Below are 17409 nucleotides of genomic sequence, written 5' to 3' on the forward strand. Positions count from 1 at the left end.
ATGCTCATTTTTTTGTTTTAAAGGTATTTAAAACGAATTAGTTTATTTCGCTTGGTGATATAAAACGTAAAAGATTTTTAAAAACGGGTACAACAAAAGGGAACTTTTTACCGAAACGACCTGTTTATCTGCTTCACAAAATAGAATTTGGTTGGGCCCAAATGAGATATTTGAATCACTGAAGAATTGTTCAACGAAATCGTTTGTGTAAGATTTCATACAGAATTTAATCATGGCAGAAGCAGAAAACAACATAGGTAAGAATTTTAATTTGGCCTTTCGTGCATACCTAAGGCCTCTTACTTGTACTGTTGTACACTCACGACTCACTTATTTATACCCTTTCATTTAAATTTGTTTACCTCCTGTATCAGTTGAAGAAGATTCGTTTGAAGTATTAGATCTCACGGAGTTGGCAAATCGTGGAAACTCTTTGTATGAAAGAGTTCTACAAAATGCCAGAAATTTCGCAACATATCAACCGGCAAGTCAAATTGCCATTGGTGGAACTGGGGGATTGTAAGATAAAGTTTTATTTTGTACAAATGAATGTAACTTACTTCATCTTCGCGTGGCCAGAAAACGACGGTCGTTATCACACGGGTTTAACACCTCTTGCCAGCTTACGAGTTACCATGTATGTTACTTTGTAGGTGATTATATTTTGGAGGATTTTTTCTTTTTTTTTTCTTTGTATGGCTGATGATTTAGACAATCCATTAGTTACCACTGGGTTGGAGCAATTGCCGTTTAGTGACTTGCCCAAGGACACATACGCCCACAATGGTATCAGCGTCGAGCCTTGAACCCATGACCTCTGAGTTACAGGCAGGCGCGCTAACCACTATAGCACGGCGCCAGAAATCCTTTTCCTCAAATGTTCTTTTGCTAATTTACAGAGTTGTTGGATATCTTTTCAAGAAAGTGGGAAGGGTTGTTGCTTCTGCTGTGGGCGGTGGACTCTTGATCATGCAAGTTGCTCATCAGACCGGTTATGTTACAATTAACTGGAGAAAAGTAAACCGAGATGCAAACAGGGCACAACGCAACTTGAGAGATGAACATCCTGCTATTAATTCTACAATTTCAAAGGTATTTGTATATTTAAATACCCTTTATCTCGACCACAGTATTTTGTTATTTTAGATAAAAGAAATTTTCAAATCAAACGCTGCTGTTTCTGTGGGTTTTGCTGGCGGCTTTCTGATGGGCATGGCAACATAAACCACTTGTATTGGAAATGTTTTCTTTCCATAGATAATCAACACTGTGGAATATATGCTATTGTAATGCAAACAACCAACCAAGCGAAGCAGTGCTGCAATAGTGAAACAAATAAGAAAAAAACAAGCATGCAAATAGTATATATAAAGGCGTGTACTGCTTTGCCTGAGCGTTCAAGTTTCGTGGATGAGATGTAATGAAGTTTTAAAAGTGGAACAATTTGTGACTGCTGCCTGCAATTTATTTTGCATAGTCTTTATGAAATACATTAAATTTTGCTATTTTTGTTTGTATGTAATGGTATACCAAGAGAAAAACAAAAACAAAAGGTATATTGAGCAATTCAAGGTACAGTATTACAGAAGAACTGTGTGTGAATCTAAACTTTCAAAGGGGAGTATCATCTACTTTTGTTCCATGGACTCTAAACCGATATATGCAAGTAAAGTGTGGGTTGCCCCAATTGCTGGCAACCCTTAACTCTATGAATCTGTACGTTTGGTCGGACTTCTTCGCCTCCACTTTGAAGTTTTGTATTGGAGAGCCATTTTCTTCATATCTGTAATATCAACTTAGTGTAATAAATTACAAATATTAAGTCTTCTGCCTTTTATCAGAAACACAAACCTAAAAGTTCTTAAATTTGTGTATAATACATATTTGATAAATTACCGTTTAAATTGTCTCTAGTTGTCTATTATATTATGTATAGTTTTCCTTAATGTAGCCTTACCTGTACGAACCAAGATGATCTCCATTAATCTCAGATGCTGTGTGTAATCCATATACTGAGAAATCTTTAGGAGCACTAGTTATATTGCTATATAGGGCAAGTGCCTGAGGTATATGCTCTAATGTGAAGGAGTCTGGTTGCACAGAAGCAGATAATCCAATAACAACATAACCTTCCGATCCCTGTTTAAACAACAAACTAATTAACTATGCTCAACCTTGCAAAATGTTTAACGGTTATGTAATTACCTGGAATGCCCAGCACTCCCCAGGCATGACACTTGATTGTATCACAGCACGTGGTGTATTAGTATTGTAGTATATTGGGATCCCAAATAATGTAACGAGTGCAGTTTTTTGCTGGAAGGTGGTAGAGCATCGTGTATTAACGATATAACCACCAGACGATTCCAATGCAAAGTCACCCATGCCAATACGATCCGCACTGTATGCAAAAAAATATTAACGAAGTGTATTAGTTTGTAGTATCTACCCAGGTGGGAGTTTTTCACATGCATGTTATCATTGCAAACCTGTAAATATCCAAAGATTCCTTTATCCATGTCTTAACCAGTACTTCAGTGACTGTTGATGGGGTTGAGGGTGTACTTTGTTGTTTTGGAATAATCGTGTCGAGAGTTACTGTTGATCTTTTAGGTTGCTCTTTCTAATATGGATAATGGGTAATAATAAAGAAAAAACAAACACCTAAAGCTACACACCCACATATTAACTCGTCATTTATTGAATTTTAATGTTTAAAACTTTAAACTGACCCGCAATTTCCTCTCCAGTTCTTTGTTCAGTTCCACGGCCACGGAAGAAGTATTTTTAATGATATTGTTCTGCAGAACGAGGATGCTTTGTTCATCCATAAAACCTTTCATTTGCAACCATTGTATGAACACAGCAGCCAAATGTTGGTACCTACGGTTGCTTGGCTTCTGCAAATCATAGAAAAAATGTCTAAATAAATTTAAATTACATTTTTTGAAGTTTAACTTCAATAGTTTTTGAATGCAAACAATATATGCTACTCTCATATTTAATTATAACAAACAAAACAGGAATATAACCCCTGCAAACAATCCAGCAACTTTCATACTCATTTAAAAGCTAAACCAGAAATAATATATCAAATGTTTACATTTAACTTTGTCGTGCTTTGCAAAAGCTGAAGAAAGTTTTCAACGAAACGATCATCAGCGACTTCTTTAATGTAGCTCACATTTCCACTTTTACTCTCAATAGATGACTTGAATACACTGAGTTTTATTAAATAATCAAATGTTATTAAATAATCCAAATGCAAGAAAAAAATGCCATACATCACGATTACATTATTGTTAAGAGAATAAAAAGGAGGACACCTACTACTGTTTTAATGTTTATGATCTTTGCTATCATATTCACACTGATAAATAACATCAGGTTTTGCTTTGCGTCTATACCAAATAGCGAATAGTAATTTAGTCTCAAAATTTGGTAAGGTAGATTTTTTACAAGCATGTCAAACCACACCTCAATTACATAAATCCAATTAAAACTAGTCTTTACATCTAATTTTTACCTGTGCTCTAATTTAAGCTGTACAATTTTCTCATCTAGGCTCGAGATTAAATCTTCAAAACGTTTGACATGACTGAGAACATTTTGTGTTTCACTTGATAGTGACGTCTCTTTTCCTTGTATTAACAACTTCAGCTTTTCCAATGATTCATTTCCATTTTCTTTAAGTAAGTGAATTTGATCCTGTGGAAAGCATTATGCTTGTATTCTCAGTGGATTTTGCATTGCAACCAAATGATATCAGGTTTGATGCAGAATGTTGCTTCCAATGGGGGCACAATTGGACACTAACAGCAATTGCTCCAACCCAGTAGTCACTAATTGGTTGTCCAATTTGTCATCCATACATACAAGAAAAATCAATCACCCATAAAGTTACACATGTGATAACTCTTAGACTGGCATTAGGTGCATAAAGTAGCAGGCGAACGAAACAGTTATTGATCATACAAGGATAAATAGGTAGCATTTAATCCATCTTTAATACAGAACAAAACATATTAAAGATATCTATACCTGTAGCTTTAACAGTTTTTCATCAAACAATGCTGTAACATCCACAAGTTGATGAACTACCGAGCTTTCCACCATGTTCTTTACAGACTTGACCACCTGTAATAAAATATATATATAAAACTTATGGCTCTCAACCAAAGGTCACCACATCATCAGATTATAATATTATGCAACTCATTTTCGCATTGCATAATATATACATACACCAAATATCATTTGTGAAACAGGTATATTCTTTACCTCCTTATTTTCGTCACCCAATTTTCCAATATCCTTTGCATGGCTCGCATGCATAATCTGCATTTGATCAAGCAGATTTGAATGTCGGTCCGCCACCCGTACCTCCAACTGTCCAAGTGCCAGCTCTATATTCTGTTCATAGAAACATATTAAACAATGAAAACTTCCTACATACTTTTATACAGTGTTACAGACCTCAATTGCTTGTTTCAACGCATCCCTGTCATGTTTAGCCATCTGCAATGTTGGTCCATTATCTGCCAACTTTGACTTGGTATCTTTAACTAAACGAGATGTTATAAAATCAGGATTTATTTTTTCCGATTATAAAATCTGATGCTTACATGTTTCAAACAAGACAGTTGGGTCAGAATAGGCTGAGATTCTGTCCCAGTAGGTCTGCTTGTTCAACCCTTTCTGTATACCTAGGTCTTTTCTTGATAAATATGAATAGCAAGCAAAACATGCACAAAGTACACCAAGAAGGACAAGAAGTGCTCGCAAGAACTTAGTAGTTGTTTGGAAAAAAGAGAATCTTGGTGCTTTTCTTGATAAAAGCCATGTGTCTAGCACAAGTACTTTGGTTACACTCTGCAAAGGTTTAATTGGTCGTATTATGCTCAGCCACATTAAAAACCAATGGATGAAAATGTATTTACATTGTTTCACTTCTTTGCAGAAAGCAAGAGTGTATTTACCATACATGGATGCATATGCATAGTACATACAGATAGTATAAGGGAAAAAATGATACTTATATTATGGACACATACGTAAGAATAAATAGTAAACACTATGACGAGTTGAGAGTAACACTATGAGTTACTGCATGACCATTAAAACTATTCCCTTTTCTATTTAGTTCTAAGAATCAAGGCTGATTATAAGAGTCCTATAAGGACAATTGTTCCAACTGTAACAGTCCACTATACCTGGTATAAGAAACGTCCAATATTCCACACAGTGTTTGCAATGATAGTACCACATGAGCAAAAAATTTGATAAAACAATACAAAAATCCTGAACAGCAACAACTGATTCCGTTCTAAAAATACAATATACATAAGTATATATAAGTTAACACTCGAATTTTCCATATTGTATTAACAAAATACAAATAGATCAAGTAACATGCATTCTTAAATTAAACCATAATTTTTATTATATGCATTTATAAAATTGAATTAATATCTTATTCAAGATATTAGAATGATAATCTTCTGCTTACCCACACCATGCTTCACTTTACCATGCTCTTTAATGCGGGGCATCGGGAGTGTTTCATCATCTGAGAATGAATGTTCCATGTCAGTCACAATTTGTTGTTCTTCTTCATGTGTCTGTTAAAACGAGGTTTTATATATAACAATTTTGAGAGCATTTTACCATTTATACCTCATGTAATTTTTTCCTTCTGTGGGCTACAGTTGCACCCGGCATTTTAAAATTAGAATCCGCTGCCACCGCTGTGTGTGTTTGATGTATGGAGCCTTGAGAATCACCTTCATGGTAACTTGTTGCAGTGAAACCACTTGTTTGGTGTCGGTGGTTTGACGACTCCCCCATTGCGAAATGGTGAGGGGCAGTGCTACCATGGGCACCACCCTCACTTCCATACATTTGCATGCTTCCCTGTACAACAGGAGCAGAGGCAGCACTGTATACACTTTGCCCCTGGTGCGTGCTTGAGGCACTTAGCACTTTCGTCACCCCAGTTCTGCGTGTGACTTGCTTCTTGATAAGCACCGACCTTGCGCTTGCTGATTCTGGGATCCCAGCATTTGGTGAACGCACAGGAGACCCAGAAGGATTCCGTTTTTTACGCCAATTAAATGGCCGATGAACAGGTGATCCACCACTATATTTAACCCTTCTCTCACTCATGTCAGAGTCCACTGACATCGTGTCATCATCCTCACTCGCAGTGCCTTCCAATTCATTAGGAAATACGTAATAACCGCTCTCAACTAATCGTTTACTTCTGCGGCTGGCACCAGTTATAGAAGTACGAGACATGGTTGTTTAAAGAACTTGAAACTATTTACAAATGTGTGTTATATATATGAGACGAAATATATCTTTGTACAAACTGCTGCTTCTTCACTGCTTTCACAGAGGGTTAAATATTGCCATTGTCACCAAGCCTGGACAAAAGGGAAAAATTATAATAATATTTATAATAATACAGTCTATCTGCCTATCTATATATAAAAGAAATCAATGTATATATATATATATTAAACTTAATTAAAGAATATATATAGAGAAAGAAAATTGAAGATGTATATATATATTATCTTTATTTTACAAATCATACTCAATAACAGAATAGAATAAAAACGCATTATTTGGTAGGCTATAGACAGTTATTGATTGGCCAATATTTATTATTTAATACTTATTTATGCATAACAAAACTTAATCTAAAAACCAAACATATAATGGTAAAAAGACTAACCAAGAATATATGCAGCAACTAGTTTTTGATTTGGGGTAAATGAGATATAGCTTGGTATAAAGCTGCTATCGTCCACCTGTCCAGCAGTGTGGGAGCCAAGAGCGATCAAACAAGCAATTGCAACTGTCAGTAACAACCAACGAGTGCTGAGAAACTCACCTAGATAAATAAATATTACAACATAGGAAGTTAAACTAGTCATTCTAGGACAACGTGTTTTAACAGCAGTAAACAAACATGATAAAAGCAATGTGTATCCATTACAACTTGATGAATTAGTTTATAAGCCCAATTTAAAGCATACATTTTAAGTTTTTTAACCATTTTAAAAAGTTTAATCAATATGAATTGTTGACTTTTACATTACTGGGCAACACTTGTGATGGCAACTCAAAATATTTTTATAACTTGGGCTACTTCCCTTACCTGAGATTACACAGTGATTATATATATATTGTGTAAAATTAAGAAACGGTGAAATATAAGGCTGGTTTTTGTTTAAATACACATACAACATACACAATACCTTGTTTTTCCTCAGTGTCGGGATGAAATGGCTCCAGTGTCAGCTTAGAGTTTTGTAGCTCCTCTGAAACCTGTTTTGCTGCTGAATCGCTTGAAAGCAGCACAGCCGGAATATCTTTAGCACCAAGCAATGAAGTGGGGACGAGTTTTCGACTTGAGGTACCTATGTCAGTGTAGAAAACTTCCACTCGAAATTTATCAACAATTTCCACCAAACTTTCGTCAAGAGAAATTCTTCTTACCACACTGTAAGGGTAGGATAATTCAAATTAGCATGCTGGATAAATGTTAAGTACAGGGAACATTGTCTATTATTTCATCACTTACATATCTGAACAAGAGTGTGGTTTAATATTTCCTTTCGCCTCTGCTACAGTGTAATTCTTTGGAGCTGTGCAAAGAACTGAAATAAGAAATATTAAATGATTATGCAATGATATGGGGCAGAGTTACAATTATATTATATATTAAAGAACAAGCTGTAAGGTGAAAGATAAGGTTCTTAGGCATGCAAGGTCAATATATTAAATTGGCGGATATTTATTTACTTTCTGTATCTTATCCAAAAAAAGAATTGTCCTGTTTTATTTAGATTAAGTTATTGTTTGTTTATAAACCTAGATGTAAAAGTAAATTACTAGTTTTGTTTACAGATAATCACCTTTATAATAGACAGAAAAATCATACGGGTTATAGATGGTTAAGATGCGACTGTGTGTAGATCGGTCATCCAAGTAAAATGTTACTTTGTCAGGTGAAACATAAACTGGTAGTTTCTGCTTTGTTTGTAAAACTGATGATGCTCTCTGTGAATCTAAAACAATATAAATGTTCAGAGTTACAATAACAAAGGTCACATTTAGTAACATATTGAAGAGCTAGTCTGCAGAGTATGGTGGGTGCGCGAGCGATTTTTTACAAACTTTTGTTTATGCACGCTATAATTTGTCCCACGCACGACAATTAATTAAACAAAGAAAATATAAGTATTAAACTAAGTAAGATTTTCTAACGTGGCTTGAGAATGTACATGCATTGAACTCCGATTTTTGATGAAAGCATACGTGCACTCAAAAAATAACCGTCTTGCATGCGCGAGATCTTGTCAGGAACTGCCATACTCTGCCGACTGGGTGAAGAGACAGAAATGTGTAAAATAAAATGCAAAGGCATACAAATTCTTTGTAATGCTGTATGGACCTATTCATTATTCTTATGGCAACAATAACAATAAACATAGTGAGCATAAGGTATCGACACTGAACGAACAAAATACGCACCTGGTGAATTACTACCTGCCAATTTTTGGCGTGCCTTAACGGCAGATTTAGTTTTTATTGTTTCGGGCATTCACCATTGAACCTGGAAAAATATATTTAACATTACTTTGAATATATATTTTAAACAAAGCAGCACAACAGCAACACCAATACAACAGTAACACAAAAGGTAACATATGAATTGAGTAAATCTGACTGTTGATTACAATTTGATTGAAAATGCTATCTTTATTAAAACTGCCCTTTAATTATCTAACACAATACAAGTGATTACACAACTGTAATGCTTTTCAGGCTGCATATTTCTTAAACTATAATTAAATCCTGAAACATTTCGCTAAATAAAGCATTCAGAAACGCTGTCTTTTGATAAAATTTAAGAACCGAAGTATATTGAACAGCCAATCAAATTTCAACTTTGTTTTGTCTTTTGTTACGTATTAATCACACGATTGTTACGCAGCTCAACAACACAACAACATGGCGCTTTGTTTTGTGAGTTCATTAGCGCGTCAAACGTAAAACGCATGAACGATTTTGTGAGTGTTTAAATACTTTTTTAAAGATTAGTCTATTTACATTAAAGGTGGACAAATTAATCTATTAAAAGATCATATTTTTTTATATATATATTTTAAATAAAGTTACGATGATTAAGAAATTGCTATAGTTGATTCTAATGTTATTCGACTTTGTCCGTGATGGTGTTCAATGGTAATCCATGAGTCTATATGACACTGACCCATTAAAATTTGATAAAATTTAAATTTTTTTTTTCCTTTTGTACGCATTTTCGCGAGTTTATTTTCGAGGTAAACAAATCTATTTTCGAACAATCTAACTTAACACAAAGCCCGCCTAAATATAAGAGAGCGCCCTAGCGTTTAAATCGTAGGGACCGCGCCAAAAATATTAAACGAGAAAACAAAAATAGAAATCGATACAAAGACAAAGCTATTATATTGATTCAAAAATGTTTAAAACCCATTCCGTTAAATTACCAAGCTAACAAAAATAAGATAGGCATGGAATACGCAAAAATACTTATTGCATTAAATAGGGTATAATAGTGTGAGGTAAGATAAGACATAGTTTTCTTTACTTTTGATATGCAATTTAGTATTTTCTAGTGCAATTCCATTTTACCCCAAAAACAAAAGGTTAAAAATGTCCCATCTTTCCCCAGAGTACTATATGTTATGTTGAACGGCACGACAATAATGATGACGGACGTTGAAAATATGCCTAAAGTGGTTACGCAATCAATGCGGCATGTTGAGCAACCAGAAATATACTCATTCAGGGACCCGATATCTTTCACCACAACATTCCAAGCCTTGTACATGGGGATTTACGTTTACCTCAAGCTCTCTGTTTTACAATGAGGTATCGCGTTTCTTTCTACTGCCGAGAAGCACGTCCACACAGCCACACACCACACAGCACAACGGTTTCGCCTCACTTGCTTCATATAGAACAAAATCTCTCAAGGCAAAACACTAAGCACTTGGTGTCTATTGACTTCGGTGCTCAAGTCTACCGGCGCTTGATAAAGTTTTGTGTATAATAGAAATAAGCTAAAATTATATTGATTTGCCGTACACGAGATTTTTATAAACTGGCCGAACTCAAGAGTTGATCAAACAAGACGCAATTACAGCGCGCAGAATAAACGGAGAAGTGTACACAGAATACCGAGGTTGCCTGCTCGCCAAACGCACCATGATATTTAACGTAGCCTGAAGAAAGGCGTTTATGTGGACTATAAAATTGATTTCACAAAGCATAAGTGTTTTGCGTTTAGCGCAGTCAGGCCGCCTACACTACTTTATACCTGCTATATTATGATAACAAAACGTTCAGTATTGTTTTAGTATTTCAGAACAATTAATTTCGAAAAAGATAATTCCCCTAAAAGTTTAGTACAGCACTTTCATTCAATTACGTCATACGTTCGGTTATTATATCGGGAGAGGAACTATGGTGAAGCCATATATACGTATTAGCTTAGTAGATATATGGTACTGGTCTACTCTGCATCCTGTGTGCCACTAATTGGAAATCTGAGAACAAATTGTCCCGTACCCGGTCTATTTCCTAATAGTTCAGACTAGCGGCTTTTGCTAATGCTGCGTTATTGTTGTTTAGCAGTTGTGATGTGGCCCGGCGGCGTTATTCGTCGCCTTAAAGCGAATTTTCCAGAAAAACAACATAAAGCGAGAGTGTATATTAGATATTTAAAGTTTAGACATAAGTACGGAGTAACATGATCTCATAAATCTATATTTGCAGCAAAGTAAGATGCAAGGAACATCAGTGTTAATGTATTTTGAAATATTGTTTATCTAATCGACTGCGAATGGAGGAAAGCCATAACCACGTCACTCCAGACCCATTACCGGGACCCGATGTATTGGGAAGTCGTCCACCGAAGCAATTTCATACTCGAATAGTTTGGTAAAGGAACATTAAGCATCTAATGATATAGTGTACACTTAAGATCATAGGTCGGTGTTTCCTGAATTTTCTGCTACTGTCACGTTGTAACAACAAATCTCCCGCAAGGTCTTATACAAGTTACGCACGTCTTATCTCAATATACTGTGACACTATGTTTTCTCATTGTACTATGATGATGATACTACATTTTCTTAAACCGGAAGGGTGTATAATGTAGAGCAGTAGTTTTGTATCGAATGTTATAATGATAAATTATACATGCAACAGATTCATAGTTTTTTGTATATGGTTCACTATTCCATACAATTTGTTTTACTTACCAGGCTTGGCGTGGTGCAACTCGTTCTTGGACTCCTGATTCTGTTCATTGGGATTTTGGATCTCGCGTTTAGTTTTGTTGCATTCGATGTATTTTATCTCGCCAAGGTCGGTGCTGGAATATGGATAGGAATAGCGGTATGTTGACATTTTTGAAACACGTTGCTTGTTGTGTGTTATTTTTATTTTTTTGTTTACCAGCAGATAGTAGTTTAGTGATCTATAGTTATACCATGACGTACTCATTCAAGCCTAAAATTCGTTCACAGGTAATTGCCACAGGCTGCGTAGGCGTTGTGACGTCACGATCCCAGCTTCGAAGGCACACAACGGTAAATTTGATTTAATGACAGTGGTTCTCAACATGGGGCCCAAAGAATAAAACATAACGAACTAAATATCGTGTTCTAACACGATTATTTATTTATATTTAACTCCGAGTAGGCGCTATATAGATTTGGTTAAAAACACAAAAAAATGAACATCATTGGTTTATAGCTTTACTTGTGCAGCGTGTGCTTCGATACCCTCAAAAACCACATACGTCAAATTTGAACTGATCAACCGTGTAAAATGTACACTACATATAGTAGGGTGGGAAAAGGTGGGACATCTTTATCACGTTATATCCAAATATCCTGATCGTGTTTAAACAATTAACAACCTTCAAACAGATGAGTCCCGAGGATACGTTTTTATAATTCCTTAAATGTTCTTTGTTTACTAATAAATAGGATGAGGAAATAGAATGAGAAGGTGTCCCATTTCCCCTACCCCAATATATATTTGTGGAATATATCGACATACTTTCATTTTGGTATTGGTTTACACAGGTTTACATAGTAAATACTAGTAAAATACTATCTGTTGTTGTAAATCAAATAATATTTCAAGAATTGTGGTGTTTGCTTTTATGTAAAAAACACACTTACAATGTGTTTACTATTTTTAGCTCATTTTGTTTCTCTGCTTGTCGGCCATCAGTTTGGTTTTCTGCATTGTTTTGATAAGTATTGCAATCTCTGAGATGGTCTCTGGTGCTTTTGCCGAGGGTACTATGGAGCAGCAACAAAAAGACCAAGGCATAACCGACATGTCTGCATGCTTTAACCAAACTAGTACCGATAGTGGCAACAACACTCGCTGTATTTCAAAAACTACCTTTAACCAGAAGACTGCGTCTGCTGCAATGGCTATAGTATTCGGATTGTTGGAATTGCTGACCAGTTTCTACAGCATTGTAATCACGAAACAAATTATTGATCGAGAGTTCGGGACCTGGAACCTATTTACCCAAGGGCTGAACGAATCAGTAGGCACAGGAAGGGACCTAACGCTCCCTGGAATGACGGTGTCGGATTATTTCGGAAGACACGATGCCGAAGACGGTGGTGTAACCGGTCCGTACAACCATGTAGAAGAACACCAATCTACTAATTTGCACGGTTCAAGCAGGACTGGTTCACAGAGGCACGTGCAGAACCAATCGGTCTCATCACGAGAGTTTCCAGACTCGGAACAATTTCGGTCACACTTGGAAGTTATCAACAATCAATACTGATTAACTGAATTGTTTTATATGCGACGCGAAACTATATACATGGAAGAGTTACCACAGACGTATGGTTCGCAGTTCCCGCAGCACTGTGGTTTGTGCTGGCACGGCGCAAAGCACTTATAACTGCCGTGGCCTGTCTCGTTATCAAAAACTGCGTTATTTGTAATGTACATTATTAACGTCAATGTATGCATTTACTTTATACACAACAATTTGTATCTGTCAGCACCGTGTTGTAAACGTTACTTACTCCATGTTTTACAAATAAGATCAATGCACTTTATTGGTGGTTTTTTATTCGTGAAATAGTATCGATGAATGATTTTTTTAATAAGCTAAACACTTGAAATGTGCATTTATACAACACAAACTTTAGCACCATGAATAAGATTTCCTCGGCTGTTAAAACAACTTTTAAGTATGAATTACATTTTAGCGCCACAAGGATTTAAAAACAGCATGATTGATTGATATCCAATGGTAATTTAGAAAGTTTACAATGTTTTAACATTTGCAAACTTCCAAATGGCAGTAGTCCCCATGACACAACTCTACATGATGGTAAGAAGTGAATTAAAAACTAAATTCACAAAATCATTGTATCAGTTTTTCACTGGCTGAGTACTAACGTATACAAACAGCACAATGAAAGAAATAAGGATGGCCAAAAACGGTACAACTATTTTGTAGAAGTTGTTATATGCTTCTTTGTTACTTTTCCTTCGCTCAGCCTTGGATTTGGAGGATTCTTTGGCGTTCCAACTCTTTTTTAATGTTCTCATACCTTGAAAGTGTAATGATAAAAATGCAACCACGTAAACTTACCGACAGTATAACCATATAAAATATTAGTATTTTAATGAACCGAATACAGTTTAAATCGCAATAAACTCACCTTGCAGTTTATTAAGTCTTACAAGCTGTAATTTTTGACAAAAAAACTTTACTCCAAAATTGCAAACGACAAACTTCAGAATCACATTCCACGCAACGCAATCACTCAAGCGTTAAAATTGATGACGTCAGTAGTGTTTCCATATTTTTTACATTAACGGGGACCAATTCTTTTGCTTATGTTCTTTACTTCAAACAATGTGGTTCCAGACCGCGACTCGATAAAATTACAGATGTGAATGGTAATCCGCTAATAGAAAATTAAGATTTGCCTTTTCAAATCAATGGTTTTATATTCACCTTTTACACCAAACACACCACGTGTTTTAAACCACAAACGCTATTACACTCAGTACATAATGGCGTTTCTTTCTCACTTGCCTTTTTACTGAACTACAATGGGACAACTATTACCTCAAAATTCCTTTACTTTGATAGTTTATAAAGCTTAAACATGCCCTCGGTTTGTGTCTGTACTTTTATTCAATAAGTCAGTACAAATTTTATGCTTTAGCCTTTTTAGCTTTGAGCTCTGCCTTTTCCCGAACGCGTCGCTCTTGCAGCAATATAGCGGACCTCTTGGCAGAAGCAGCTGCAGGGTTGAGCTTCAACATTGCGCGAATGTTCTTCAGAGGATTCTTCTTCTGAGAGCGCCTTGCAATTCCCTTCCTGTTAACGTTAAATAAAATTAATGTACGTGGTACTGTGTGGTAAAAATTTCAACTCCTATTTATTTTAAGTTTCAGAACTTCAGTTGTTATCATGGTTGTTCAAAAACACGGACCTGAAGTTTACCTCATCATCACACATCAAGTAATAGAGCAAAATAACTAAATTGGACAACATACTTGGGCGCACGCAGGGCAGATTTGACTTCAGTAGATTGAAGAATCTTGCTCAGGTCAGTGCAGGTCATCTTTGGCATTGGGAGATTGTATGCAGACTTTTCGACAGCAGGCTTTCTCCAAGTCCCATAGATACCATCCAAACGCCTAAAGGAGAAAACACAATACATGAGAATGATCTAGTTTTAAATTTAAAAGCATGTTTGCTAATACAGCTATCAGAACTTTATTTCACTTCATTTCAGATTCAGATTTTCAGTATAAGTTCATCATATTTAATAGAACATAAAATCTTTATTTTTATAGTTATTTACTTGAGAGCACTCTGCGTCCAGATCAAGAATCGTCCAACGTGGCCACCAGGAGCAATCTTCAACAAATTCAGTCGATCAACACTGATCAGTGTGATTCCTGAAAAATATGCAGCATAGTGATAAAGCTTAATATTCTATTTTATGAGTACCGTTTCAAATGCTACTTTTACCAAAATCTAGGAGAATTAAGAACAGTCACATGTTTTGTGCAACAGAATTAATACAGAACTGGATGTGTTTTGTATCATAACTGAATCACAAATAATAATATCCCCTGTGTATGAAATCTGAACATTGTAAGCATGAACAGAGCAGAAAACAGGGTTTAATCAATGAGGTATAGAAACATTAAAAATTGAATAACTACCTGGGATGTTCCTGAAAGCTTTTGAGATTCCTTCATCCTTATCATAGATGATACAAGGACCACGCTTCATTGTGTGACGACGATTCCTCATCTTACCTTTACCAGCACGGATCTTTCGTGATTTCATCACCTGTAAGAACGCTGATGTAAAACAACCGAACATGACACCCTTATATTGAATACTTCCATCTTTTCCGCAAATTGGAACTGTTAATAGTTGGTACCAAACTTTTTACATATATATTTCCCTACCATTTCTATTTTTTACCTTAAGAGAGTACCCTGAAACTGCATGTCCAAGGTACAATGTGGGTTTGCTTTATTTAGTTCCATGTACTAGATTGGTAATTTACTTTTAATGTAAACACCTTTATAATTACCACATTTGGTACAAGCACCATTTATCGGATATTATCGTATATACACCACCAATGATCATATAACAGAGACAAATATACCGCCAACACAAAACAAACCAGACCTTTTTGATGTCATCCCAAGCCTTCAGTTTCTTTAAAAGCACAACTGCATCCTTTGTCTTCTTGAACTGTTGGACTTTGTCTTCCACAACTAGAGGAATTTCTGGTGTTTGGTCGATCTTGTGACCTGTGGTTATTTGGAGAATTAAAACTCACTTACTGATTCTACAGTCCTACTAATCGTGTATTACAGTATAACAAAATTGATCAGAACTTCAATTGATATCAAGTGGTATCAAAAACACGGACCTGAAGTACAGCTCATCATCTCCATAAAATGCTTAAATATTTACATGCAATATTTACTATGTAATATAAATCTACCTTTAGACATGACCAAAGCAGGCAAAGAAGATGCAGCAAGAGCAGAACAGACGGCAAACCGACGTTGGTTGATGTTACACCTTCTGTGCCAACGTCTCCATGTTTTGGTTGGTGCATACATGCGACCACCACGACACATGTTACCAAACGCAGCCTGTCCTGATCTGTGTGTACCACCACCCCTGTATGATGAAAAATAATAATAAATGGAAATTCCAAAACCAACTTTAGACTTATTGAAACATTTGCCTTAAGTAGATCTACTATCACCTAAAATGACAAAGAACTTCACTGTTAAACCTAATTGCCCAAACTTTTTACATTAGCTCATACATGCCAGATTTTACTTTTGAAGGGGTAACACTAAAAGAGGGAAAAGGGAAAAGAGGGAAATCGACACTAAAAGAGGGAAAGAAGGAAAAGAGGGAAAAAGGGAAAACTTGCATTCCTAAAAGAGGGGAAAAGGAAAAGAGGGAAAACAGGGAAATGCTGTTTAGTAAAAAAACGAGATTTTTTTTATATTTTATTTTATTTACTTAACTTTGATAATTATAAAAAAGGGAACAGCAGAAAATCAATACTAACATGCAAGGGATAAGATGAAAAATAAAGAAAAGAGGGAAAACAGGGAAAAGAGGGAAAACAAGGAAAAGAGGGAAGACAGGGGAAAACAGGGAAAAGAGGGAAAACAACACTAAAAGAGGGAAATAGGGAAAATAGGCGATAAGAGGGAAAACAGAGAAAAGAGGGAAGACAGGGGAAAGAGGGAAGACAGTTTCCCCTTTTTTCCCTCTTGTTTTCCCCTCTAAAAGATGAAAAATAAGGAAACAGGAAAAAGAGGGGAAAACTGTCTTCCCTCTTTCCCCTGTTTTCCCTCTTTTCTCTATTTCCCTCTTTTCCCGATTTCCCTCTTTTAGTGTTGTTTTCCCTATTTTCGCCTGTTTTCCCTCTTTCCCTCTTTTCCCTCTTTTCCCCTCTTTTCCCCTCTTTTCCCTGTTTTTTCCCTCTTTTCTTTATTTTTCATCTTTTCCCTTGCATGTTAGTATTGATTTTCTGCTGTTCCCTTTTTTATAATTATCAAAGTTAAGTAAATAAAATAAAATATAAAAAAATCTCGCTTTTTTACTAAACAGCATTTCCCTGTTTTCCCTGTTTTCCTTTTCCCCTCTTTTAGGAATGCAAGTTTTCCCTTTTTCCCTCTTTTCCCTATTTCCCTCTTTTAGGTTGATTTCCCTCTTTTCCCTGTTTTCCCTTTTCCCTCTTTTAGTGTTACCCCTTTTGAAGTGATATGGAAACTACTTAGGAT

The 17409-nt window shown here is 35.8% G+C and overlaps 5 protein-coding genes and 2 non-coding genes across 10 annotated transcripts in view; 3 read left to right on the plus strand and 4 right to left on the minus strand.

Moving 5' to 3' along the window:
* Nucleotide 1: 1 nt before the first annotated feature.
* LOC100177927 (FUN14 domain-containing protein 1B-like) lies at nucleotides 2-1505 on the plus strand. Of its 2 annotated transcripts, none has more exons than XM_004227094.4 (4): nucleotides 2-257; nucleotides 375-519; nucleotides 900-1092; nucleotides 1147-1505. In XM_004227094.4, the coding sequence occupies exons 1-4, from the start codon at nucleotides 233-235 to the stop codon at nucleotides 1222-1224; spliced, it is 441 nt and encodes a 146-aa protein (XP_004227142.1). In that variant the 5' UTR covers nucleotides 2-232; the 3' UTR covers nucleotides 1225-1505. The 2 variants fall into 2 exon arrangements, with proteins under 2 accessions (XP_004227142.1, XP_002129668.1); XM_002129632.5 differs by having other exon boundaries at nucleotides 1258-1503.
* On the minus strand, nucleotides 1274-7669 carry LOC100180280 (SUN domain-containing protein 2-like). 3 transcript variants are annotated; one of them, XM_018815679.2, is made up of 17 exons: nucleotides 7592-7669; nucleotides 7266-7510; nucleotides 6740-6898; nucleotides 5677-6425; nucleotides 5510-5621; nucleotides 5214-5326; nucleotides 4626-4872; nucleotides 4477-4559; nucleotides 4282-4413; nucleotides 4042-4137; nucleotides 3527-3708; nucleotides 3104-3221; nucleotides 2733-2900; nucleotides 2490-2623; nucleotides 2206-2401; nucleotides 1958-2139; nucleotides 1274-1783 (listed from the first exon to the last, which is right to left on the minus strand). In XM_018815679.2, exons 4-17 carry the CDS (start codon nucleotides 6295-6297, stop codon nucleotides 1612-1614), a joined length of 2556 nt encoding a protein of 851 aa, XP_018671224.1. In that variant the 5' UTR covers nucleotides 6298-6425; nucleotides 6740-6898; nucleotides 7266-7510; nucleotides 7592-7669; the 3' UTR covers nucleotides 1274-1611. The 3 variants fall into 3 exon arrangements, with proteins under 3 accessions (XP_018671224.1, XP_002130000.1, XP_026694358.1); XM_002129964.4 differs by having other exon boundaries at nucleotides 4477-4565; XM_026838557.1 differs by lacking the exons at nucleotides 6740-6898; nucleotides 7592-7669 and having other exon boundaries at nucleotides 4477-4565; nucleotides 7266-7414.
* LOC100178669 (UDP-galactose/UDP-glucose transporter 7) overlaps nucleotides 2599-17409 on the plus strand; it is a 17732-nt gene continuing 2921 nt past the window's right edge. The window contains exon 1 of the mRNA XM_004227095.4: nucleotides 2599-2639. Coding sequence (XP_004227143.2) covers nucleotides 2636-2639 — 4 coding nt within the window. The 5' untranslated portion in view covers nucleotides 2599-2635. The remainder of the gene's footprint in view (nucleotides 2640-17409) is intronic.
* On the plus strand, nucleotides 10711-13554 carry LOC100175592. Its single transcript, XM_002129549.4, has 4 exons — nucleotides 10711-11001; nucleotides 11328-11460; nucleotides 11592-11654; nucleotides 12275-13554. Exons 1-4 carry the CDS (start codon nucleotides 10904-10906, stop codon nucleotides 12881-12883), a joined length of 903 nt encoding a protein of 300 aa, XP_002129585.1. The 5' UTR covers nucleotides 10711-10903; the 3' UTR covers nucleotides 12884-13554.
* LOC100181121 (60S ribosomal protein L4) lies at nucleotides 14235-16285 on the minus strand (the record flags this gene model as incomplete). The annotated part of the gene is given in 6 exon segments (XM_018815680.2): nucleotides 14235-14443; nucleotides 14623-14766; nucleotides 14934-15030; nucleotides 15301-15430; nucleotides 15782-15906; nucleotides 16104-16285. Coding segments are annotated over 6 exon segments (844 nt in total), but the record flags the coding sequence as incomplete, so codon positions are not given.
* Nucleotides 14513-14582, minus strand: LOC113475091. Its single transcript, XR_003396829.1, has one exon. It is a non-coding gene; the product is annotated as a small nucleolar RNA SNORD18 (small nucleolar RNA).
* LOC113475090 lies at nucleotides 15983-16052 on the minus strand. Its single transcript, XR_003396828.1, has one exon. It is a non-coding gene; the product is annotated as a small nucleolar RNA SNORD18 (small nucleolar RNA).

This window comes from Ciona intestinalis, unplaced genomic scaffold, assembly GCF_000224145.3.
Source record: "Ciona intestinalis unplaced genomic scaffold, KH HT000098.2, whole genome shotgun sequence".
Classification (NCBI taxonomy): Eukaryota; Metazoa; Chordata; class Ascidiacea; order Phlebobranchia; family Cionidae; genus Ciona; species Ciona intestinalis.

What these genes read in the sequence shown, in the direction of transcription:
- LOC100177927 (XM_004227094.4), top strand. Translation starts at nt 233, where the DNA reads ATGGCAGAAGCAGAAAACAACATAG. An exon ending in AGAAGCAGAAAACAACATAG is followed by an intron (nt 258 to 374) that starts GTAAGAATTTTA and finishes CTCCTGTATCAG; the next exon opens with TTGAAGAAGATTCGTTTGAA. An exon ending in ATTGGTGGAACTGGGGGATT is followed by an intron (nt 520 to 899) that starts GTAAGATAAAGT and finishes GCTAATTTACAG; the next exon opens with AGTTGTTGGATATCTTTTCA.
- LOC100180280 (XM_002129964.4), bottom strand. Translation starts at nt 6,297, where the DNA reads ATGTCTCGTACTTCTATAACTGGTGCCAGCCGCAGAAGTAAACGATTA. An exon ending in TAAAGTGAAGCATGGTGTGG is followed by an intron (nt 5,327 to 5,509) that starts GTAAGCAGAAGA and finishes TTGTATTTTTAG; the next exon opens with AACGGAATCAGTTGTTGCTG. An exon ending in CGTTGAAACAAGCAATTGAG is followed by an intron (nt 4,414 to 4,476) that starts GTCTGTAACACT and finishes TTCTATGAACAG; the next exon opens with AATATAGAGCTGGCACTTGG.
- LOC100175592 (XM_002129549.4), top strand. Translation starts at nt 10,904, where the DNA reads ATGGAGGAAAGCCATAACCACGTCACTCCAGACCCATTACCGGGACCC. An exon ending in TTTCATACTCGAATAGTTTG is followed by an intron (nt 11,002 to 11,327) that starts GTAAAGGAACAT and finishes TTTACTTACCAG; the next exon opens with GCTTGGCGTGGTGCAACTCG. An exon ending in AGCTTCGAAGGCACACAACG is followed by an intron (nt 11,655 to 12,274) that starts GTAAATTTGATT and finishes TACTATTTTTAG; the next exon opens with CTCATTTTGTTTCTCTGCTT.